A 25370-nucleotide genomic window follows, 5' to 3' on the forward strand; every position below is an offset into this window, starting at 1 on the left:
GAACTAAGTAATTGACGGATTTCAACAATTCTTTCGGGATTCTTTTCGTAAATGAAGTCGCTATCGTATTACCAAATTTCATAACTTTTGGTCCACTCAATTTGATTTTATTCAGCATAATAAAATTACCGGTTTCAGAGCACTTTTACTAAACGTAAAATACTTCTGCAGTAAGGATTGGTAATACGATAACCATATTCATATATTTTAAGAAAAACTTTCGATTTCGGATTTCACATGAGCCTATTTTGAAATATCATCTACACCGGGCTTTTATCACCGTCAAAGTTATAGCTATTTATCCAAAATTACATCGGAGAAAAAACCATAGGAAAAATAATTTTATCATCTTAAGATATGTATAAATTAATCCTAAAACAAAATTTATCCCATGTATTACAGTTTTCTTTAAAAAAAATCTACATTTTTAAGGGATTGCACAAGAATGTACCCTTAAATCCTTAATTCCTTAAACCCTTTTTCCTTTTTGTTGGGGGTGCCAGGGTCTCTTGCCCCCCCCCTCTGGGTGCGCCACTGATTCTATCTTTCAATATTTTTATCATTCACTTGAGTAATGTAAACCTACCTAGGGTGGATGCACCATTTTTGGCCACTTTAAGATGTTGTACCAGTTTTAGCCACTTCTTAAAGAATATAATATTTTTCCGTGTAAGCAATAAATGTAACCGTATATTTCTGGCGATATACTAACAAAATATTTATCATGTGAAATTCTCCACATAATAATGATCTGCAAACAATTTAAAAATAACATAATTATGCAAAAACAGTGCAATTTCCACAAACGGTACATCTACCCTACCTACTGAATTCTGTTTACTTCTATCGAGTTCGTACTAAGATTCCGAAGTTTTTACTTGGAAATCGTGATAAACTTCTTCATTCTGAATAGAAACTGGTATTACTAACATATTATGGATCTCGTATGGTACCTACCTATCTCGGGGAAAATATTTCTATTATACATGCAACATTTTAACGCAACGATTCTACAGTTATTATTATTAAACGTCTTTATTACTATTGTAAAAGGCGAGGCGCAGCCAGTGTGCTGTTACTATACCTACCTGACCTTCAGTTGTCTTCATACCAAGAAAACTACACGCTATTTAGTCGACCAATTAGAAGACGCACGCTGCAGAGACGAGGAATAGAAAATTGTACCATCGGTGAACCAGCAGACAGTGCCCTCTGAAATGAAGCACAAGTTAACAACTTGTAGCCTGGAAATAAAGGAAGCCGGAGCGAAAGGAAACCTGACCGCGTAGAAGGTAGATGAGAAACGACAAGGATGCGCGAAAAACTTCGTTAACCGTCGTTCCGAAAACACTTTGTGGCCACGTTCTCCTTTGGCCCCGCGCACAGACTGTATTTACTTTGCATAACTCGCGTGGAACCGCAAAAAAGCCGGGGAAAGCCGGCGGAATGCTGGAAACGCGATGTAAATGGACGCTGAGCTGGATCCGCTTAACGATAGCGGATCCTCGCCAGGCGAAGGAGAGATAGGGTGGGAAAACAAAAAAAAAACCGGGGTAAGAAGCTGTCTAAAACGAAGCAGACGTGGGAAAGGATGGAGGGACGTCTTCATCTACCGTTTGAGAAATGAGAGACTTAAGGAAATGGGGGCGGTGGACAGCGAATCGACGATTCCTTAATAACGCGCCCGAAATTTATGGCCCTCGACCGCGTCAGTGGCGCGTTAATAAGTGGTACTCCACGGTCATGTAACACGGTGGAAAGAAAGCAAGAGGAAGGAGGTCGTCGAGAGAGAAAGCAAGTGGTGGTCAGGCATGCACGGTGCGGAGAGGGAAGGAAGAGGACGGAAGGGGAAAATAAGTTAAAAAGAGCGGGTTAACCGACGCGGGGAATACGAGGAAGACGAGGGGAACAAGAAAGCGGGCTGATTAAGGTGATGACTGGAAAAGGAAGAAAAGAGAGGTCCCCGAGGCGGATGGGAGGGAAGGAAGACGAGCTTAATGAATGAGATTTTAATGATTCAACGGTAATATATTGAATTTCTCCCCGAGGGCTGTTGAGGAAGAGGTGGCGTACGAAAGGGACAAAGTGCCCGCGTGTTCCCGCCGCGGACAGCATTAGGCGCCTAGGACACGCCGGGACGAGAAAAACCGTAGAAGCGACGGTAAATCTTGCGGAATTACCTTAAAAGGAATTTCACGGGTAATCCTCGCGACGGCCGGGTAGGACGGGGAGAGATAACGCTGGCGGAAGAAACAGAATTTGAAAGGGGAAAAATCCCTTGGGGATTCGCCACGCGAGGCTGCGGAGAATTCACGGTCGATCGAGGAACTATTCGTGCGTTAATAAACAGCATTCGCGGATCGTGTATCAACGGAATCGTGCGAGGAGAGTGTTTGACGTGCGAGCAGGAAAGTGCGCAAGGATACTCCGGGCGAGAGTTTTTCTTTGAAAACAACGTTAAGGGTTGAGGAAAGAGAGCAGCGCTGCGATGCAGCTGGGAGAAGAGTTGATTAAATCTCGAAAGAAATTCCATTGATCATTTCTCTAATGTAATGCGAACCGTATGCGCATCTATCGCTCCATGGAAAACGCCAGAAATTTTTCTCCAAGAGCTAAGGGAGGCTCTGTTGTTCCCGCTGGCCGCTGACAGATCGTGTTCGTGGATAGAACGACGGAAAAGCGGGGGAACAGCCGAGACGAACGAGAAATAACACGCGGGGAGGGAGGGGAATGAAAACGAGTGTGGCGGATGAGCAAAGAAAGAGGCGGCTGGAGTGATTGGCAGGCAGAAAATGAAGAAAAAGCGGCAGCGGTGTGTGTGTGTGTGCGCGCGCGAAAAGGAATCTGCGTAAGGGAAAAGGTATGTGCTGAAGGTAGGACGGGTGGTTGTGGAAGGAAAGAGGCAGAGTGTGACACCGGGAAAGAAAGGCTGGCAACGAATGGTAAAGCGAGAAAGGAGGGAAAAAAGGCTGAGAAGTCCTTTAACGATGACTTTACAAGAAGAGAAACCGCGAGGGCAACGATGGCAAAACCGAAGTTCGTGGCGAGACGAGGCCGCAAGCTGACCCCGTCGTGACTTCATTTTTCTCCTGCCCTTCTGCCCTTCTTGCCCTCTCTGCCCTTCCCTCGCCCTATTCGCCTCCTCTGCTCTTCTTATAACGTACTTGTCACGCGCCATTAACCGCGCACGCGAAAAGTATCGCCTCCGCTCGCTCAAAGTCAACTCCATATTTTCTTTCGCCCATTGAAAGCGATATTTTTCTGCTCCGCAGGTACCAGTTTTTCCTGCAAGTCAAACAGGACATCCTGCAAGGAAGACTGCCAGTATCGTTCGACTTGGCCGCGGAGCTGGGCGCCTACGTCGTTCAATGTAAGAATCTAACTCTCTTTACCTACCGTCTTTATTTTTAGTTAGTAGTCGCATTTTGGGGAGGTTTGCGCTAGGCAAATCACTTGAATTTCGCGTGGGTATACTTATTATTCATGCAAGGGTGAGTGGGGGAATTGCGAACGCGGGGTAAACCCGAACACCGCGATATTCGCTGGTTTGGCTTGTAATGTTCTCCCGCGATATTGTTATATGATGTAATTAGCTGTGTTTAGTACCAAGGGGACTGTCACGACGAAAGGCTGCGCGCAGCCGCGAAGATAAGGGTCGTGAAATGTTTTCGTAACTTTTCTTATAATTTTATGCTCGAGTGTTTTGAGTCTATAAGGTAAATGTCCCAATACCTGGACATTTAAGGTACGGCGGAAACGCGATTGAGAATTTTGCAGTTATACAAGTCGATTTATATAAAAACGATTTTGCAATTACATGGGGCACTGTGTGTACTTTATGATTTAAAAAAACCAATATGTTATTGAATTGAATAATTTTGTAAAATATTGAAAATTCATAGTCCTTACAACGGCCCAATACCTGGACAGCTAAACTACTTACAAGGAGAGTATCCCAGATGTCCGCCTCCGATTGCTTTGAATTTTGGATATGTTTTAGAGGACGGAAAAAAAGATATACGTGTTTTTTTTATAGCGGCCCGTTTTCATATTTAGGGGGTGAAACACCCGTCAAAGTTATAAGATTTTCAGGTGTTCGTCTCCGATTGCTTTGGTTTTTGGATATGTTTTAAAGGTTTGCATGTTCAGGAGGTGAAACTACCCCTCAACTTTCGTGAGAATAGGTGGTGCCATCTTCAGATACATAACCCTATTACTATTCTAAGAATGGAAGCTTCTTAGTGGAAATATTTATGTTAAACAGACGCTTTAATGCAAATCTTCTTAAACGTGTTTAAGGGGGTATTCTAGTCTAGACACTCGTTTTTGAAGGTGATATTTGGAAATTAATTCTGGAAAACCTATCGCACCTACAGGGCAGGGGTTTTGCACACATATTTAGTAGTGTTTGAAGTATCAACACAAAATTTTGGAATGCATTATATTGAAATTAGTACAAGTTATACGTCGAAGCGCAGGTCATGTCGTCAAAAACCGGCCCCATCGGGCGCACGAATTGCGGCCGTCCTAGTCATCTGAAACGAAAGTACCAAAGATTTTTTCAAACTATATGAGTGTAGTTATCGCCCGAACCAGATGTTACCAAGTCCGGACATTGTTACCGAAATCGCAGTTGTTTAAAAATTTATATTTGATTTTTTCGACTTTTCTTGAGCTAAAACAAGGTGTGGGGGAGGTTGTATTAAAACTACTGATATAATTCTAATTCAAGCTATAGGTACACATTCACTTTGAATGTGTGTCAAATTTTAGCTCAATCGGTCCAGTAGTTTTTGAGAAAAAAAATTGTTTCGAGAAAAACGCGTTTAAAGTTTTTCATGCAGTTACGACCTATACGACTGAAGTTACGGTCGATAACGACTAATTTCTGTAACTTACCCCTAATCTGCTATACCAGGACCGTAGAGGAAACCTTCCTGAGCTTCAAAAAAATCATGTTGGGCAGCTCTCTCTTCTCTGCTGGCAGTCATAGCCTCTTTAGATACAAGAGTCAAGGGAACGACTGCCAGCTACGTTGCGGCCTTAAGCTTCTATAACTCTTGAAGTTTTTCGAATTTCACCTTAATATTTTTGAGACATATTTTCGAAACCCTAAACTATTAGAAAATCAAAAGAAAAAATCGAATTTTTCAGTAGAATACCCCGTTAAGTGTTCGTAATTTCCCCACTCTCCCCTAGATGTTGATTTTTCACGAGTGATGTTCAGTATTTCAATGCACTTCAATGGCATCATTTGATTTCACTTAATGAAAATGTAAATTCTTGTGCGCAATTTGCGCCGGCAGCGTCGTATTGGTTAAACGCGCAAACATATAATTTTCCATGGGATTGCATCGCGCAGCATGCTGCGGAAGGCGAACGTAGCAAGCGCAATCAATCAGATGGCTAACGTTCGCTCGATTTCTTTTCGCAACGAAGCTTCCGTCAGCCGCCCCTGACACGAAGATTATTGCTGTTTCTAATGAACGTTATGATTAAAATTGGTGGCTTTAATTAAATCCGGGGATATTAATCTTTGCAAGGTCAAAGAAAGCCAGCTAGACGCGGAAGAGCGAGGGTTTGTAATACCGTTGCAAAATTAACGTTCAGTCTGAAACGTGTCCGTCAGGAGGCTGGGTTCCCTCCACCTCGAGTAACGAGACAATTTTTGGAATGAAAGCTACCTCGAGACGCACTAATTAATGGGAATAATTAAAAGGGAACTCGTTTTACGGGAAAGTATAGAGAGTTCACAGAAGGACTTCAGGATTACTAGAGCACATAGGGGAGAGTAGGGGAATTACGAACACTTAAGGGAAAAGTTAAATCGAAAGAAAAGTATTGATTCTGATCAGATTTACTATATAGATAATTGAACTTTGGTTAATTATCTACAAAGGCAGTGCAAATAATTATAGACACTTTAAGAAACGAATCATCTTTTGAAAGAAATACAAAACTCTTTGCAAAAAGATCACAAAATTATGCGATCCGAGCAGTGTTTAAGGGAACATTCTACTCTCTCGACCGAAAAATCGGCCACTTTTCGGTGATGGTTTTTATAACGAAATAAACACTTAACGTTCTCGAATTTCTGGGGGTATATTCCACTCTTGAAATACATGAAAAAATATATGTTGTTTGTTTATTTAATTTGTTTACATAAATATTTCGCAGTGAAGTTGGCGGCTTCAGAATTGCTGGCGGTTGAAATTTCGGACTGGAGCATCGGAAATAAAAAAACCAAACATATTTCTAACTCGCAGGAGTATGGTTATCTCGCTTTCCACGGAAGAACAATTTTGAACCAAAATTATTAAAATGGGAGTCGATCAAAGTTGAAAGTACCGAAAAGGGTATTTATTTTCTGTTTAATAGATATAAAATGTGGGAAAATATTAAGAAATCTTAAGATATTTGTGGTTAGCGAGATAGCCATACTCCTGCAAATTAAAAACATGTTTGGTTTTTTTGTTTCCGATGATCCAGTCGTCCGAAATTTCAACCGCTAGCAATTCTGAAAACGCCAACTTCACTGCGAAATATTAAAGCAAACAAAAAAAAAAATAAACTAACAACAATGATTTTTTCTTGTATTTCAAGAGTGGTACAGTATAATCCCCGAAATTCGAAAACGTCAAGTGTGTATTTCATTATAAAAATCATCACCGAAAACTGGCCAATTTTTCGACCGAGAGAGCAGAATGTCCCCTTAACTAAGTTTTTGTCATTTTGTGGGTTGGCAGCTGTCTGCATAACTAGGCCCAATCGCACTTTTTTCCTAAATGAGCCACACACCTTCTCTTCAAGTAAATTAACTTTTCCCACACTCTGTATACGAAAACACTGTAGTAAACTATCCAAAGAATAAGTGCTTCGCGAAATATTTCGCAATTTATTAATATATTCCACAATGAGCTTCCGTTTGCGGTCATTCGTAATTACCTATTTGTTATTAAACAAATAAATTCTCAACACTACTAAATTACCGAGTGGTTCGAAGAAAATTACAAGAGAAGCTGACGTTTAAGTGAATCAAACTCCACGCAAGTAATTTATACCACCCGTGGCAACAGTGTCTTCGTAATTTTCACGGAACAGGCTGCAATACTTAGAGGTCAGGAATTATTAAGGGAAGACAATTGAAAGAAGCCGGTATCTGGGAAAAAACGTGCAAATAGGAGACTGCGACGAGGCGTAAAGGAAAATCGCTTAAGCGAGCAATCTCGGGAAGACAATTGCGAGCGTAAACCTCAAATAACCTCCGAGTGCTCGTCCCTCATTAGAGGTGCCACTACAATCCTGGAAATGAGCCGTAACTCCTTTTGTTTCACTGCCAACAACTTGCTCGCACTCGCATCTTCCGGTACGATTCTTACCGCAGCTGTCCTTGGACGTCTGCATGCAAAGAAGTTGTTCTGGTTTCGCGGCAGAGTGTTATGCGAAAAATAGACCGGCTCGCGTTGTATAACGCTTGCAAAATCGTGCACCCGATCCTGCGAAACGGGTTATGTATAATTATTTGTGATAAACAGTCATTAAGTAATAGAGAGATGCCTCTGGTTCGTGAATTTCACGGTCGTATAAGTACAAGGTTCACTCTGCAGCGACGCGTTCCGAGCTGCGAACATTTTTGCATTTAAAGGATTATTAAATCAAGCCCCAAGAAGGTGTTATTATAACATTTATTCCAACAAATTTAATGATAGTGTGGTGGATAATTTAGTTGCAGAGCAGGAATATTTCTAGCGATGGGTTAGAAGCAATTTGTTCGCGAGTTACGTACATCTTAATCAAATCAAACACTGTGGTAGTTTTTAACTGTGAACCCCACCTTGGACGCTGTCGGTCAAACGTCAGACTATAATCATCACCCTAATTAATTTAAGTCACAAGATACCGTATGCGCCTTCAAAATCCGAATAATTTGCCTACTCGCTTTAATACAGGCAATTAGTTTACGACAAATTTGAAGCACATGCTTTAACATCTATCCTTAGCAACTTATCCAACTTCTCGCCATCAGTTCAGCAACTTTTCCTCAAAATTTTCTGCAAGCAATCTGCAAGGAACTTGTACTTACAAATTTTCCACAGAAATTGTATTAATTGTACGTATTTATATTAAAAAAAAGCGAAAAGACGCGATACCTTTAAGGGACCTTCCGGTCTAGAACCCAAAAAGTAGGTGATATTTAGGAATTAATTAAAGGAAAACTACTATATGTAATTTAATGGGATTTTTTTAATTGTATTAAGGATGTCTTAAGTTATGGAAATATATTTTTTGTTTTATAATTAATCATTGCAGACGGCACTGGGGAGTCGTTAAAGTCAAGGCGTCAAAAAATTCATCCAAATCGGTGGGACCTGTATCTACAAAAGTTATTCTCCGATTCGATTGAAACTTTTTTATTTCGAAGAATATACTTCTGAATAGGGGGGTGGGCAGAACAAATTACAAAAATTACATTTTTTTAGAAAATAACGACACTTGAAGTTTGAAATCACTTTTTCCCTATATTTTTCATCCTTCCAACGCCTTTGAAAATTATAATTTTTCAATTTTTTGTATTTTTCTGGTACCCCCTAGCCAGAAGTATATTCTTCAAAATAAAAAAAGTTTCAGTCGAATCGGATACTAACTTTTTGAAATACAGGTCCCACCGTTTTGAGAACACTGTTTCAAGAAAAGCGCGTTTAAAGTTTTACGTGGGCGCCGAGTGGCCGGTTGTTGCCCATGCATTTGTCGCTACTCAAATGCCTATAACTTCGAGAATTTTGCGAATTTCAACAAATCCTTTTAAACACATATTCCTAAAAGGTTGAATATTCGAGAAATGAAATATAAAAAAATCGACTTTTAGCCCGGAAGGTCCCCTTAAGGGGGTAGTGGACTATTGGATACGTAAAATCGTTAGTTTCTTTGACGCTAAATTACTTTCATACCAAACAATCGTTATAGTCATGCTTTTGACAATCTACTGTGGGCATGTTTGCGAGTATTTGCACAGTATGTCGGAAAAATAACGAAACTTTTTAAATTAAAAGTAGAAAATTAGTTATTTTGCCAAAATTATTTTTTTTTATTCAAAATACATCCCTTCTGCATCAATACACCGCTGCGCACGTTCGACTAGTGCCAGCATAGATTTTTTTATATCATTTTGCGGAAACGTCTCAATGACTCTTGTCGCCGCGCCTTGGATGTGTGTAACACTGTCATAAACCGTTCCTTTCATGGCCAGTTTGAGTTTTGGGAATAGGAAATAATCACATGCCGATAAGTCCGGCGAATACCGGTGATAGTACAAAATTTCTTTGTCTTCCGTGAGGAATGCGATCTTTTTGACGTAATTAAACAAAAAATCTTATAGATTTCATATTCAGAAGGTAAAGTTAATTTAGAAAACTAAGTGAAAGATGCGATTTTTTTCTTAAATCGTCTTAAATCCATCGCGGGTATCTATCGTCGATTTTTCATTTAAAATGATTGACATTTCGTGTCCTTAGCTTAGAATGTCACAAAGTAAAAGGAGAAACGCTTGAAGTGTGTAACACTGTCATAAACCGTTCCTTTCATGGCCAGTTTGAGTTTTGGGAATAGGAAATAATCACATGGCGATAAGTCCGGCGATTACGGAGGATGTTGGAGCACACAGACCTGTTTTTTTTCGCCAAAAATTCACGAACAGCGACAGTCCTGTGCGATGATGCATTATCGTGCACCATCGCACGAAGTTGCAAAAGGTACTGCCACTTTAACCGTTTCAACTTGACAATCCGTTAGTCGATTCCAATACTGATGCTTTTGTTTTGTAGACGAAATATACAGCTTTCAGGGTGCATATTGTTTCAATAGATGTCAATAGCAGTTTTCATTAAATTTAAAAAGTTCCTTTATTTTTCCGACATACTGTGTACAAAAAAGAAAATCGTCGGAATGTATAACATTGTCGAATTTATTAATCGTTGAAGATAGTCCTGTACGGCGCGCCGCTGCAGGTGGCGTACATCGATTCAGGTGAACCAATCATCTGAAAGCAAAACGCTTTGAGGTGATTATTCTATACACAAATACCTACAGTGTGGAAACTTACCGATGAATTTGAACAAAAATTGTGGAAGTTACACACTAATCAATTTTCTTTCCACATTTTCACGGGAAAGAATCGCCTTTAATCAGTTATAAAATGTTTTACAAACATCCAATATTGATGCGGAATTTCTACACGACAGAGAATCGAATTCTACAGCTCCATTTAAAATTTTAAGTGAAAATATTCATTCGTTCAAGAGTTATGATGTACACCGTTTCTGAAAATGGTGTTTCGAGAAAACCGGCTTCAAAGTTCGGGGTGTTACCTTTATCGTTCGGTTACACGAACATTTGTTTAAAATGTTTGTAAAGGATAAGACTTTCAGAAACAGTAAAATAAAAAAATTTCGATTTTTTTAAGCAGAAATAGTCCACTACCCCCTTAAGGGCTGATGAATGAATTTCAGAGTGAATTTCCGCAGAAAAAATTGCTCCTTGCATACTGCAATATGCTTTATATTCTCTGTTCTATTAAAATCAGAATTTTCAGTTTGGGAACGTTCCACAATGATATCAAATGCAAACGAAGACTTCAGCCCCAAAAAGATCCACACAAGTTTGCGCCATAAATTTCGCGGCTGTAAATTATACTTTGCTGGATTCCCCAGCTGGCAGCCGTCGATACGGAAAATCGTCGCACGGTGGTCATTACACGCGTCCCGTTTTTCCGCGAGTGCTCGCGTCTGCGAGCGTTACGCCCGATAAGGTTTTACGTGGCGGGAATCAGAGGCTCTAGAATCCCCGTGTATCGAAGTAGACAAAACGCGGGGCTGGCGTCAGGGAACGGGCTTCGTTTTTATCGCGATAATGCCGCTTTTATTTCGCGTGGAACACTAGACGTCGAGATGCGAAATTTCACGGGGCAACGCCTAACGCCTCGGACATGCTTATTCCCCCGGCAGAGTCTAAACAAAATTGCATGGTAGGCGCCACATTATGCACCCACGCAGTACCGAGCCGCCGCCTCGAAATTACTGCTCGCAATAATTTCTTTTTCGTCGCCTTTCCGGTGAACGCGCAACAACCGAGCCGTGGGTTCCATCGAAATTTCGCAGCGAACCGCGATGCTGTTCAGCACGCTGGAAGGAATCTGTAAAATATATTTAACTTTTTAACTCGCGCTTTATTCGAGCGTTTGTCGATAAACGGGATTGTTTCGTCGCGGATACGTAGATTGATCACGTGTTCTACGGTTGAAAGGAGAACGGAATGTCGAGCGAGAAATGTAATTGAAGAGTCCTTGTAGGAAACACTGCGAGTGCCAGAAATGAAATTTTTCAGGAGAGAGAAAAATCTTGACCGGCTTTAAGTTATTTACGAAATTTGATTTGTTCTGATTGCTAAATATGATTAAGTATACAATAACCCAAATGCATCAGAAAATTTTCTGCATTAATAGGTACAGTCCAAATTCATAAAATAAATACTGTAAGTGCCAATCCTGTTTGCCCCTAACTAAATGGCTCTTAGGGGAGACCGGGCTAAAAGTTCTGATTTCGATAAAACATAAAAAAATGACTGGAAAATAATGTAGTTATTCTCTTCGCTATTGACTAATTTCTTGTTAAATTTATTATATTTTATGATTTTAAGCTTGTATTTAATATATTGTAATAGGTTTTCCATAGAAAGTAATTTATTTCTGGCTGATCGAAGCGGAACTTCTTACCCCTATATGGGGCAAGTTGTTATTGCATTGGGGTAAGTTGTTACTAAGATAGAAGAGTTGCCTTTTAATGAAATATTTCATTTTCTAATGAAATAAAACAGAATTTTATTAATAATGTTTATTTATGAAGGTTCGGACCAACAAAAATGTATTATCTTTAAAAGAAAACCAAAACGATATAATAACCATAAACATTATCTTTGGTATAAAAACTATAATCTACTAATCGGTCTTACATTCAACTGTATGTAGGTACCTACTTATTGAGATTCGTACTTGTAGCCTACTGTGGACTTTTGTCTACGTTGTAGTATTGTAATAAATCTCGATAGAATCATGTGACAGTCACGGTAACAACTAGCCCCTACCGACACATGTAGCAATTTGAAAGACTATTCTGCTTATACAGTGGCTCGCATTAATATTCGGACACTTTTTAAAATCGCATAACTTTTTTAGAATTGGTCCAAACAACTTGAGTTTTTTTCAGAAGCTATAAGGATTAGTTTGCTAACTGACGCGTTTCGTCGTTTTGAAAAAAAAAAATGTATTTGGTTGGAATAGCGGAAAGAATGGTAAAGGTCGATTTTTAAACTTTTTTTTTGTGAGCTTGTAATGAAAATTAAAAAAAAAACGTTTGTACATTGTAGTAAGTTGTATACGTGCCTAAAATTTCATCAAAATCGGTTAAAATCGGCTTATTCTGCGATCTACAAACGGTTTTTTTTTTTTAATTTTCATTACAAACTAACAAAAAAATGTTTCAAAATCGACCTTTACTATTCTTTTCGCTATTCCAACCAAATACATTTTTTTCAAAACGACGAAACGCGTCAGTTAGCAAACTAATCCTTCTAGCTTCTAAAAAAAAAACAAGTTGTTTGGACCAATTCTAAAAAAGTTATGCGATTTTAAAAAGTGTCCGAATATTAATGCGAGTCACTGTACATATATTGAAACGATAAACACTATTGCACCATGTTCTTAAATGCCATTTGATCCATAAGAACGAATCAATCTATAATATCGACGTTAAATAATTGAAATTCACCAACAAATAATGATAGAATTTTTTTTACTTATCTGGTACGCGACTAATAGGTCCTTGAAATAAAATAATTTGAATTTCGACCGCATAAATCGTTCCAATTAAAAGAGTGTTGTTTCGGCGCACTGGTTCGGTCCTTCGAATATTTAAGCAAAAACTAATTGCAATTTTGAAACATTTTTTTAACAGTTTCCAACGTTTCGGTCAATAATTCTGACCATTTTCAAGGAAAGTTAAAATTTATTTTTCTTTTATTTAAAAAGTGGAAATAAAAATTGATATTAAATGAACTTTTGAATTTAAAAGCTTGTGGAAATGTCGCGTTCGTAGTTGGACATGCGACTCTCGAGTCCGCTGACTGGTGACTGAGGTAAACAGTGTTAAATCAGGCAAGAACATCCAAACAGTATGCCAAAGGGGACCCAAACGATGCCGAAGCGATAACAGTTGACAATTTAAAATGTTTTTGAAATATTATTGACCGAAACGTTGGAAACTGTTAAAAAAAAATGTTTCAAAATTGCAATTAGTTTTTGTTTAAATATTCGAAGGACCGAACCAGTGCGCCGAAACAACACTCTTTTAATACATCCTTGCTTACAACCCCACAATTCACTGTCGCGGACGCTATTAAAGTGGGCGACAGAGTGGCGTCATCAACTCACACGGAAAAAATAATTTAAAGTACAAGGCTCTTTTTATTTTGAAGATAGAGCCGTCGGAACAACTTACCCCCGGAACTTTTAGCCCCGGTCTCCCCTACATTGTTTTCTAAAAAAAGTGGCATTGGACGTAGCAGCGGTACTATCTTTTAGCACTATTGGTATCTTATTTACAAAGGGAAATTGCATTAAAATTCTATAATACTATAGTATCACCATTGATACCTAGAACATTTTCGGATAATTTTTTTTTTTAATTTTGGCACTTACGGTGTTTTCTACAAGAACTCTGCAATTAATGATTCGCTGAGAGGAATTGAATATCAATGTAACGAAGGATGTCTTAGCGTGTGGCCTTTCAATTTAACTAAAACTGCATGAAACGTTTTCAAGCGTCCCTAGATCGGGCTGCGTGCTTTTTAATTTACACGGTGTCCCCGTGAATCGCGATTGAGAATCATAGATCGAAATTAGAAGAAAATATTTCTCTCCTTTCATTTGCGTGTAAAGGAGGAGCCGTGGAAGTAACGCGGCAGCGTGTCCTCATTTTAATTTCACAGCCGAGAATCAAGGGGCTACGAGTGCACTTCGCTAGCCGTGAAAGCATCGCGAAGCGAAAAATCACCGCTGGAATGTTTTCGCACGTTTCCGCTCGTGTTATTCTTGAATATCGCGACGGGGTGAGCTTAATTGTCGGATCCTTCTGGGTAAATGTATCACGAAATATACATTCCGCAGCAGAAACACTTTTTCGTCGCTTATAATAATAATTCCTTACTGCACAGTAGACATTACGAAGGGGAACATATACGAAGACAAGGAAGAGAACAGTAGTTAGAAATTATATAGTGTATGTAAAGGTAGAAGAGTGCAAATGGCGAGGTACATATGTCAGATGTTGTTAACCTAACCACTTAAAACTGCTTAAAACTAACACTTGCCGAAAATAGATGTAGATAGCTAAATAACAAAGTGACGTTGATAAATAACAAGAGTAAGAGTTAAAAGTTAATTGCTATTGTTGATTAACAAAAAATAATGCCACTGCATGCTCGAAAGATGAGAGGACGCTTAGAGAGTGAATTTCAGATAGATTATCATTTTGATGTAGGGATAATTTCCAGCTTTCCCAATTATATACGTAACTCGTGTTAAGGGGTGTAATTAGCTGAAAATCGAGGTATTTTTCGGGAATTTTTTTTAAAGAAAGTATTTAATCGATCTTTCTGAAACTTTCAGGGTATTGTATTATCAGATTAAGGTAGTTAAAAAGAAAAATTGTATTAAAAAAGAGCGGCAAATAACAGAGTTATACGGGCTTATGCCCGGTTCGTTGGCGACGCAATTGTTCCACTGCGGGCAACGTAGCGTCTACTGTATTCATTTGAAACTAAAACTCGAACAGTTTTTGTTAAGTTTATGAGTGCACGCACAAATCGTATAAATTCATAACTTAAAAGATGCAAAATTGAACAAATGACGGCCTCTTGAAAAAAAGTTCACTTTTTCTAACGAATTTTTGCCTTAAATGTGTAAAAAAGTTATTTATTTAAACAATATCATTATACCAATAGCTAAGCACTGTGGAGAAAATGTTTACAAATATCCGTGCACGAGGTCAAGTCGATTGGTTGAATATTTTTGGAGTTACATTGCCCGCAAATTTTAAATCTGTCGTTTCGAGAAAAACACATTTCAAGTTTTGTGGTAGCCTGGCGCTCCGTAGAAAAACTGGCTATATCCGCTTTAATTTTTCGAATTTCGTTTTGCGGCTTTGGGAACATGTTATCGGGATGTTCAACTATTGTTTTATGCAAAAAAAAATGCGTTTCTTCGCCCCGCTACACCAGGCCTCCTCCCTTAAGGGGTTATGCCTAGTTAGCTAGCGAAAAAGAACGCGATATTCGGGATTTTTTATGGAATATCTACTGTACATTTATTTACAACTATTCGCATATTTTAAAAGTACATATATGTAGCTACTCTCAGTAATTTTGTTATAGAAAAACATTAAAAAATAAACGAATAACAGTCATTTTCGCGGAAGCTGTTTTGATAAAGGCACTGTGCGGTGAGTACGATTTCTCTGAGCCGGATCATCTGAAATTAAAAATTCAAAGATTCTGTTAATGGTTGAACTCAGTAGATAAACGAAAGGTTTTTGAAAAAGTTGATTTTTGACAAAATAACGGCCGTTTAAAGCAAAACCACGATTTTTCGATGTCTGAATTGTTCGGTTTTCGTTAATTAAAAATAGAGTGTTTGTTAAAATAAAAAATCCTTCATTCATCTACTAGTCATTGATACATAAAAGAAGTCTGCAAAAGTTTAGGCCAGTCAATACAGCTGTTTCCGAAATATCTTGCTCACCGATATCAAAACAGCTACCGCGAGAATGGCTATTATTCGTTCATTTTTTAATATTTTTCTATAACAAAATTACTGAGAGTTGCTGCATACATGTACTTTAAAATAAGCGAATAGTTGTAAAAAAATATACAGTAGATATTCCACAAAAAATCCCGAAAATCGCGTTCTTTTTCGCCAGCTAACTAGGCATAGCCCTTTAAAACCTGGTGATAGCACAAAATTTCGTTGTCTTCCGTGAGGAATGCGATCTTTTTGACGTAATTAAACAAAAATTCTTATAGATTTCAAATTCGGAAGGTAAAGTTAATTTAGAAAACTAAGCGAAAGATGCGATTCTTTTCTTAAATCGTCGTAAATCAATCGTGGGTATCTATCGTCGATTTTTCATTTAAAACAATTGACATTTCGCGTCCTTAGCTTAGAATGTCACAAAGTAGAAGGAGAATCGCTTGAAGGAAAGGCATTCCGAAATCCTTGCTTTGTAATAGGAATAAAGTTCTCGAACAGAGGTACGATCAGAGAAAAGCGATTTAAAAGATTCTTGAAAGCTTTCCGCGGCATGAGATTTCAATTTCCCTGGCGAAAAGAGACGTTCGCGTGCACGTAACGCGTTAAACTTTTGCACAGTACTTTCAACTTCTTTCCCCTTTCGGACAGCTACTCTTACCTTGAAATACCTGCCTGGTGGTATTGATCGAATCAAAAGAAGTGACCAATCTTCAAGGAAGACTCTACTCACCTTTATTTGCCTTTTACTACCACGTATGCACCTTTCAACCGAAGGCATCCATTCGGCGATACGTTCTTCTTTATACTCGCTGAAGAAGCAAATCTAGCAAACCTTCACCCTTTCAAATTTTGCACGCGCACTTAGCAAATATTTTACTTAAATACGAATCACAGTGGCATTCACTTTACAGATTCGCGCGGAGCTTTAAATTATTCGTATTTAAAATTACGTTGAACGATACTCCAGCTGGAACCTAAAATTTTTCTAACCATTCGTCTGATTTAATTTCATCAAAGAGTGGAATGACACTCTTTCTACTTGTTACCCGATCTTTATACGAGCCTTAGGCCGACCCAAGGGCTTGATAGTTAAAAATCTCGACACACATCATCTGCGCATTGCCGTTTACTGCACACACGAATGTAAGTCAAAGACGCAAGCCTGGCAGAAGGAGGCTGCAAGTCCACGCGTTAGTTATCTGCTGCGAGATTCAAAGTCACGCAAATAGAGAAAGGGGGCGGAGGGCGAGAGATACGGTCGTGTTTGCGTCTCATCGCCGTCAAAAGAGACGAAATGAATGCCCTTTCTTCTTGCTCAGTCCCGAGCCCGTTGACAACGAAACGTAGAATAGACGAGGAGGGTGGAAGAGGGAGGGTGAGAGATAGGGAGAGTAGGACAGGATAAGGGAAGGAAGGAGAGGGAGAGAAACGCGAAAGGGACAGGGCACGCGTTTTGCTCCGCGAAATGGAGATAAACTTCTCTGAATGCGCGTGCGGTCCGCCGCGGATGAGATCACCGAGAGGATAGATTGCAACATCTTAAGCAACATAATTTCACGTGTTCGACTTTCCTGCTCGCCGCGTCCCTCTTGCACCCCCGTTCGCCGTGCAAACGAATCATCAGAGTTTCACTCTTTTCGTTACGGTACGGTCGCGGCGTAAATCTTTATCCACGGGCATGACAGATCTTTTAAAGATCTTCTGGTAGATCGTCGCGCGCATAATTTATCGACGTCCACCTCGGAACCGTGAGCGACTAAAGTAGTTTAAGAGATGCGCGCGCAGCGTAAAATTGACGTACTCTCGTATCAGAATTATTAAAAATGTAGTAAAAACTAAATTAAAATGCAGTAAAAACTAAAAAATAATTATTTTCTTGTGTTTCAATCTTGATGGCGTTAATATCACTTTAAATAAAATCGTGGGGCACGATATTTCGTAACAGGATATGAATCACCTTAGTACAGAAGCAAACATCGAAATGAATTTGTTGTTAGAAAGCTTTCATTCGCATTAATGGAACAAAATGTTATTGCGAGCACCGGGTATAGGCCCGTGCATAGCCTGCTGGTGCTCGCAGCTGAAGATAGAAGAAGGTCGGCTCCCTTGAAGAGGACGATCGGGAGGCCGACCAGAAGACGGTCTGGTACCGAACGCCGTGGCGTTCGGACGTACGTGTCGCACCTTTGTAAACTATTGGTCTGTGTAACAATATAGTTCAGTCGTGTGTGCGTCCGTCTAATTATTTTTCCACTCCTTTGCGTCGGGGTGGCCGGCGGTGAAAACGCCCCGGCGCAACAATATTTTAATTGTGGGACACAGATTGTAATGTGGCTTAAAATTGATAAACTGTAGTTGATGATGGTCCACTTGCGAAACGATTCTTCAACTCCTGGTTGCACATGGTGCCCCACGATTTTATTTAAAGTGATATTAACACCATCAAAATTGAAGTACAAGAAAAGAATTATTTTTTAGTTTTTAGTGCATCTTAATTTAGTTTTCACTACATTTTTAATAAAATCGTTTAACATAATTTTATTTTTATATATTTTTTATTTTCTAGTTTCTAGTGTTTGTGGATTTATATTTCACAGCTCAGACTTCTTTACAAATATCTTTTATTGTTGTATACAGTTTAACAGTTTGCTTAAACGTTGTAGTGCTACAACAAATCACTAAATTAAAGGGCACTAAAAATTCGAAAATAATTATTTTCTTGAACTACAAATTTCGATAGTGTGTTTTCACTTTAAATAAAATCGTAGGGCACCATGTGCAACCAGAAGTTGAAGTATCGGCTGGCAAGTGGAACATCATCATACAATTTCGATGGTGATATACTACGAACGCCTGCAAAGTTTTAGTTTTACTATTCGTACATACGTGACGGATCATTTCTCGATAAATTGTGTATTTTCGGTAATCGCGATGCGACTAGCGTCCCGAACGCAGCGGTTTTTTGTCGTTTTCGTAAAGAACGCGAGTGGCTGATTTCATGTCATTTTGATTTGTGGTTATGGGTTATTTTTATTGATGACTGGGTAATTTTTTCACCCGCTCGGGGTTAATTTTTTTTTTAAATATTGTATTGTCATCCAAACTACGCACGCCTGCAAAGTTTCAAGACAATTGGATAGTTGGAAGTGGGTTAAATTCGAGTTGCCAGATTTAAACCATACAATCAAACATACAAACAAACATACAAACAAACATACAAACAAACATACAAACAAACATACAAATAAACATACAAACAAACATACAAACAAACATACAAATATACAAACAAACATACAAACAAAACATACAAACAAACATACAAACAAACATACAAACAAACATACATACATACAAACATACAAACAAACATACAAACAAACATACAAATAAACATACAAACAAACATACAAACAAACATACAAACAAACATGCAAATATACAAACAAACATAAAAACAAACATACAAACAAACATACAAACAAGCATACAAACAAACATACAAACAAACATATAAACAAACATGCAAATATACAAACAAACATACAAACAAACATGTAAATATACAAACAAACATACAAACGAACATACAAACGAACATACAATCAAACATACTAACAAACATACAAACAAAGGATCGAAGCTGAATAAAATCGTTTAAAAATTGGAAATATCGCCCTCTCGGGTGTGTTAAGAAAAAGCGAAGGGAAAAGGGAATGCGAGGAAAAAATCGAAGGCTTAGAAGAAGCGAAAGCTGAGAGAATGATAAGGAATTCGCAATTATTTTTCAAACGAAACGTTTATTACTGAAACGGGCTTCCCTTTATCAGCCACTGTAAAGCTTTCTTGTCTTCAATTTAATCGTACCATTTCATTGCCAATATTTAACCACGCCAACCGGCGCTGCAATATTTCTCATAAAAACGCCGCCGGGACGTTTTACTTGCTCCCATGAGTACTGTTATTTAATGAACCTTTCTTTCCCGCGCAAAAAGAGTTCCGTCGTTACGTGGCAGATGTAATTACATACTTGTTCAGCGTCGAAACGTAATTTCGCGAGGAGACAGTTTAACGGCGAGTATTAATCAACGGCGCAACAACGAGGATAGTTGCTTTTCTCGGGCGATTTTTGTGTCTCGGTGACGCGTCTGTCCGCCTAGGATCTGTAACGCGTTTTTCCTTCTGTCTTTGACTAATGGCCCGTGTAGCAACGAGCCCTTTCCACTACCTTCGGCAAATATTAGAGTTACTCTGGAAATAAGTGGAGCGGCCGGTTTCTGCGCTCTATTTTGCAAATGGAAATATACCCCCGACGGTGAATGCAGTGTCCAGCTTCTCGGAGATTTCAAGCAGGATAGCCGAAAGCTTTGAGCACAATGCCATTACAACGGCGGCGAAAACACCTTGGGCATTCTTGCCTCCCCTAATAATCTCTCTACAGCCGCACCCCATTATTTCCGCGCGTTTCCTTTCCTCGGACTTTGCCACGTCTACCGTCTCATTTTTAAGGCATTGTTTCATTTTGCGAATTAATTTAATTTCGTGATTTCTCGGGGCCCTTCCGTCACCGCGGGGGAAACACCCAAGAGAAACTTGAAGACGTTTCATTGAAGCGTGGACATTGGAATCCGTATCTCGAAGCTTAATTGTTTCCTACATTATTATTGCTCTTTTGTCTGTTCTTATTCCTACGCTGCATTTTTATTTGGGCACGGGGTGCTTTCTTCTGGGGTGTAAACATAGTTTCCTGATGTACGTTTAAAGAGATTCCGATGAAATTGTTTTGTAATAATTTCAGTTTAATGTTAATATAATTTTCTGGATGAATCATTAGATGTTATTTATTCGAGGTAGTGTAAATTGAATTCTTATGTTAGAGTAATTTTTTTTGCATCGTGCTAATTGTTCTATTTTCGCGAAAGGGTCTGTGCAAAATTTTTGAATTTTCTGTTATTTTTGTTCGTTGGATTCGCCATTAAGTCCCATGCGAAAGCAGTTGAAATTTTAATACACTTGCAGCAGAAAGCATTGCGACTTTAATGGATCGAGAAGCAATTTTGCTGAAGCGGGAAAACGAAAAGAGCGAAAGTGATGTGAAAACATCCTGTTCGAACCAATCTTTTACTTTCTTTCGGATGAGTTTCCCGTAGATGAAGATATCATCGAGATAATTTTATCGATAAAAGGATTCGACAAGTCCTCTTATTTCTATGATTGGAAAAGCAGGAAGGGAGAACGGAAAGAGCTCCGAGGGCCATTGCTTGCCGGGCGGAACTGAAAGACAAACAAAAATACGACCAGCCAGATGTAATTTAAAAAGATTGGGAAATCCTTTTATGAGATGTACTTCCAATTTCGCCGATTAAAATGATATCATTTTTGTAATATATGGAATCATGTGGAAACAGATTTCAATTGTGAAAATGCGCATAAACACTTCAATTACTTCCATATTTCTACCCCGTACATTAAACATTACTCTGCTAAAGTAAGTAGAAATTCCCTCGCAACAATTTCGTTTCCAGGAACTCAACCAATTAATACCTCGACAAGCATAGTACAATATTATCTCCCATCCTTCCTTCCCACTGTCCAAATACAATCAAAGCCCATGAAACTTAAACATGTTTGCTTTCCAAACTGCCTCCGCAGCATAAACATTCGCCGGCAATTCGAGCGCGGACAGGATTCTTCATCGCTCAATTAAATTCGCCTACCGTCCCCGCTCGATTGGCAATCTCCATCAATCAAGAATCGGGACGACGACTCGTCAGACCAGGAATCAGAAAGATTCCGGTTACGCATCGCGACCGATTCACTCCTATCGATCCAGCAGCATTCCTATACGTTCCCTTTCTTCCGCGGCCGAGGACAGTTCTTTGAACGGTCCCTCCGCTCCCGCGGACATTTTCCGATCCGTAATGATCCCTTTTCCATCGATTCCTACACACTGCTTAACCGAATGCCTTGGGATCTACCGTGCACAAGCGGCTAGGGTGGGCCTTCTTTATAGGTCTCGAAATTTTCTACCCAATTCATAAGAAAATAATCCCTGAAAAAGTTCATTGCAATCGGACAACAGGAAAGGGTGCCGACCGGGCCTTAAACCTTAGAATTCATCAGTGTTTTGGTTTTAAAGAATTTCTCAAAAATGGTAAGCCCTATCGTAATTTTGTACATATATATTTAAAAGAGCATTCATTTTTCTACAATTACTGTATATATATATACTAAATTTGACCACCCCCACTTTAGGGAATAAACTAAATTTTAGAATGTCTAGGAATCCGCTACCCTTCAGAAATCGGATTCCAGATTTTCAAATTTTCAGTTCTAGTCAAGGCTTCAGATTAAGAAAATTAAACTATATCAATTAAATTACTAAATTTGACCACCCCCACTTTAGGGAATAAACTAAATTTTAGAAAGTCTAGGAATCCGCTACCCTTCAGAAATCGGATTCCAGATTTTCAAATTTTCAGTTCTAGTCAAGGCTTCAGATTAAGAAAATTAAACTATATCAATTAAATTACTAAATTTGACCACCCCCACTTTAGGGAATAAACTAAATTTTAGAAAGTCTAGGAATCCGCTACCCTCCACTATATATATATATACAGTAATTGTAGAAAAATGAATGCTCTTTATATATATATATAACTTTTTGTGCTTCCACCCATTTCTTAGATAATAGCATTTGAATGGAGAGGTATTGCTCTATATTGAAACGCTATTATCTAAATTTAAAAAACGGTTAGAAGCATGAAACAATTATATCTACAGATATTGTAGAAAATGAGTAGGGATTATTTTCTTATGAAATAGAACAATACTGGGGGGTGAGAGCAAAAGAAATTGGATGTTGAAAAATAAGGGCCACCCTTCACTCTACAAGCCGTGTTTCGCGCATAACGCAACTCCACCTATCGCTCCGCGGTCCCCGACCAGCGGTCTCGTAATTACACGACCGAATGAGCATACAAGAAGCCGGCGACGACACGGTGCCGGGGTTCTTTCCTCCGTGGACGAACGGAACGAGAGCCAGCGAGAAAATAAAGTGCCCCTCGCGCCGGTCGGAGCCGATATTCATCAAAGTCAGTGATTCAATTAACCGGCTATGATGATTTCTGGAGGGCATTTCTGTCGTGCACCCTATCGGGATTGACTGCGACCAGGGGCTCGGGGATGGGGGAAACTCGAGGACCGAATTTCGAGCGATCTAAAGGAATCCTCCACGCGAATTGGACAGGATTAATTGTCCACTAGGGGGGTTGGATTCTGGGTCGGGTGAAGGTACAGGGCACTAATTTGGCGCCCCCTTGTTTCAAAACACCTGGTTTTTTCTTTTTGAAAGATATTGATGAGAGGAGCTGAGGGTTTTCTGTGTAGGGGAGAGCGGGGACAAAAGTAACATTTTTTACATTCGGCCTAGCCTGCAATTTCCTTTTATAGATATGAAAATGACAATTATGCCTTAAGACAGTATGTTTCTTGATCTATCATTTGAGCTCAGATTCAGCCTTACGTAATAAGTAGTCAAAGAGTTGTGGCAGTTTTCCGCAGTGACTGTCATTATTACTTTTATCCTGCAGGGGTGGGACGAAATTAACGGAATTAAATAAAAACACTTCTTTCAGCGCAAAATAGGATTTTTTATTATAAAAAAAACGATAGAAAGAAACATTTAAGGTGAATGTCCCAATTTCTGCTCATTTAAGAGGTTACTCGTCCCAAAGAAGGTGTAAAAAATTTGTTTGTGATCAAAATTGGCAGAGTAATTGATTAATTCTTTAATAATAAACCAGCAAATTCGAAAACTATTTAAGAAACATATTTCAAGATGCTTAACTATTAGTAATTTAAAATAGCGATGTACGTATTTCTACTCACCATTTGTACCAATTTGTGCTCACATAATGTGTTGCCTATTCAGATAAAAATAAGTTACATCTTTTATGGAGATGTTTTATAACACAACAGTAAAACATAAAATAATGATTAACAAAAAATAAAAAGCCTTCGAATAGAAATAGAGGTTACAGCATACATTGAATTGTGAGGTAATGTTACTAAAATTTTGGTGAGTAGAAACGCGGACACGACGGTGATTCACTTGACCCTAAACCTAATCACCTGTTTTCTACTTAAAAAAATTAAATATAGTAAAAATATCTACATCCAGAGCACAATACGGTATCCGTTTTTATTATTAAATAAGAACTTTTACTGCAAAAACTATTTTCTGCCCAATTATCGAATACCAATAGTGACGCTGTTCCTTAGTACAACCAGCTAGAACACGGTCGAAAAATCATGAGTCTCTCATTTTAAATGTTTTTCGTTGCTTATGCTACACTTTGATTAGCCCCAAGCTCGTGCAACACTCGCGTAAATGTTCAAATAATTTAGAATTATTTTGTTGCAACTATAGTACAAACGTAACGCTAATAATAATAAGAAAAATACGAAATGAGCAGAAATGGGGACATGAGCAGAAATTCGGACATTCACCTTAAATAAACATATTTTAAGTAACGATAAAAACAAATAAATTTTAAATAACGAAAGGTGGAAAGCATAACCAGCTTCGAACATTTCTTTGGTATTGTGTATTCAGTTGAATGGTAGGTAGTAAATTTGTTACCTACTCCGAATTAAAATTATGACATAGGTACATAGTGAAGATCACCCTTGGTGCAGTCTTCGTGGGACTAACCCTTAAAATCTAGACATTGGATCTACTTCTCTCTCGAACAGCTTTCGCTGAAAGGTTCCAAACAAACCAGACATAAACAATCATTATCATCTGAAGAATTCCTATCCTGTATGCTATTTTTCTCGCCCAAGTAACATGTGACTTTCATCCCCATAGTGACGTGTTTTTGTCCCCAGCCATGTTTTTCAGAATAGAACTGTTATAACATACAAACTATACAAGACTTGTTGAAATCAAATACAGGAACTTATGAAGACATTATCTAAAAACGCTCTAGCAAATAATTGGTTTCATGTCTATAGTTTAACTATGAATATTAACAAAAAAAAAAACAAAATAGGAGAAACTTAGCTGAATGATCTAAATAACAGTTTTAGCTTGTCCACAATATACGATTTGTGTTACTACTCAGCGTCACTCAGTACACTAAAAGAGACACTGTACACATGTAACTGTGTAAAGCAAACATTTTGGAAATATTTGTGGAAGGGGAGAGAAGGAGTGTTACTTTCATGACGCCGTTACGTTTGCCCTGCTCTCCCCTACACTTTGATGTTTAAGGGCAGTTTCTGGGATACTTTAAAATACGATTTTCTAATTATTTTGAATCATTAGTGCTTGCTAAGTGACTCGTTTGAATGGCAAATTTGGAAAGATTAATGCTACCAGTTCGAAGACTCTCCACACGGGCAGCTTCACGTATGTGCAGGTTTAAATGGAGGGGAATAATGTATAAAAGTAAGGGAGAAAGGAGGAGGGTACAAAAAGAGGGACGCACAACTTATGCATACGAAGATT

The 25370-nt window shown here is 38.7% G+C and overlaps 1 protein-coding gene across 4 annotated transcripts in view; it reads left to right on the forward strand.

The window, feature by feature from the left end:
- Positions 1-25370, forward strand: part of LOC143372794 (band 4.1-like protein 4) — a 125625-nt gene that overhangs the window by 86530 nt on the left and 13725 nt on the right. For all 4 annotated transcript variants that reach the window (XM_076819344.1, XM_076819343.1, XM_076819345.1 and 1 more), the window contains exon 5: positions 3273-3370. In XM_076819344.1, the coding sequence (XP_076675459.1) occupies positions 3273-3370 (98 nt within the window). The remainder of the gene's footprint in view (positions 1-3272; positions 3371-25370) is intronic.

This window comes from Andrena cerasifolii, chromosome 9 (genome assembly GCF_050908995.1).
Source record: "Andrena cerasifolii isolate SP2316 chromosome 9, iyAndCera1_principal, whole genome shotgun sequence".
NCBI classification, from domain to species: Eukaryota; Metazoa; Arthropoda; class Insecta; order Hymenoptera; family Andrenidae; genus Andrena; species Andrena cerasifolii.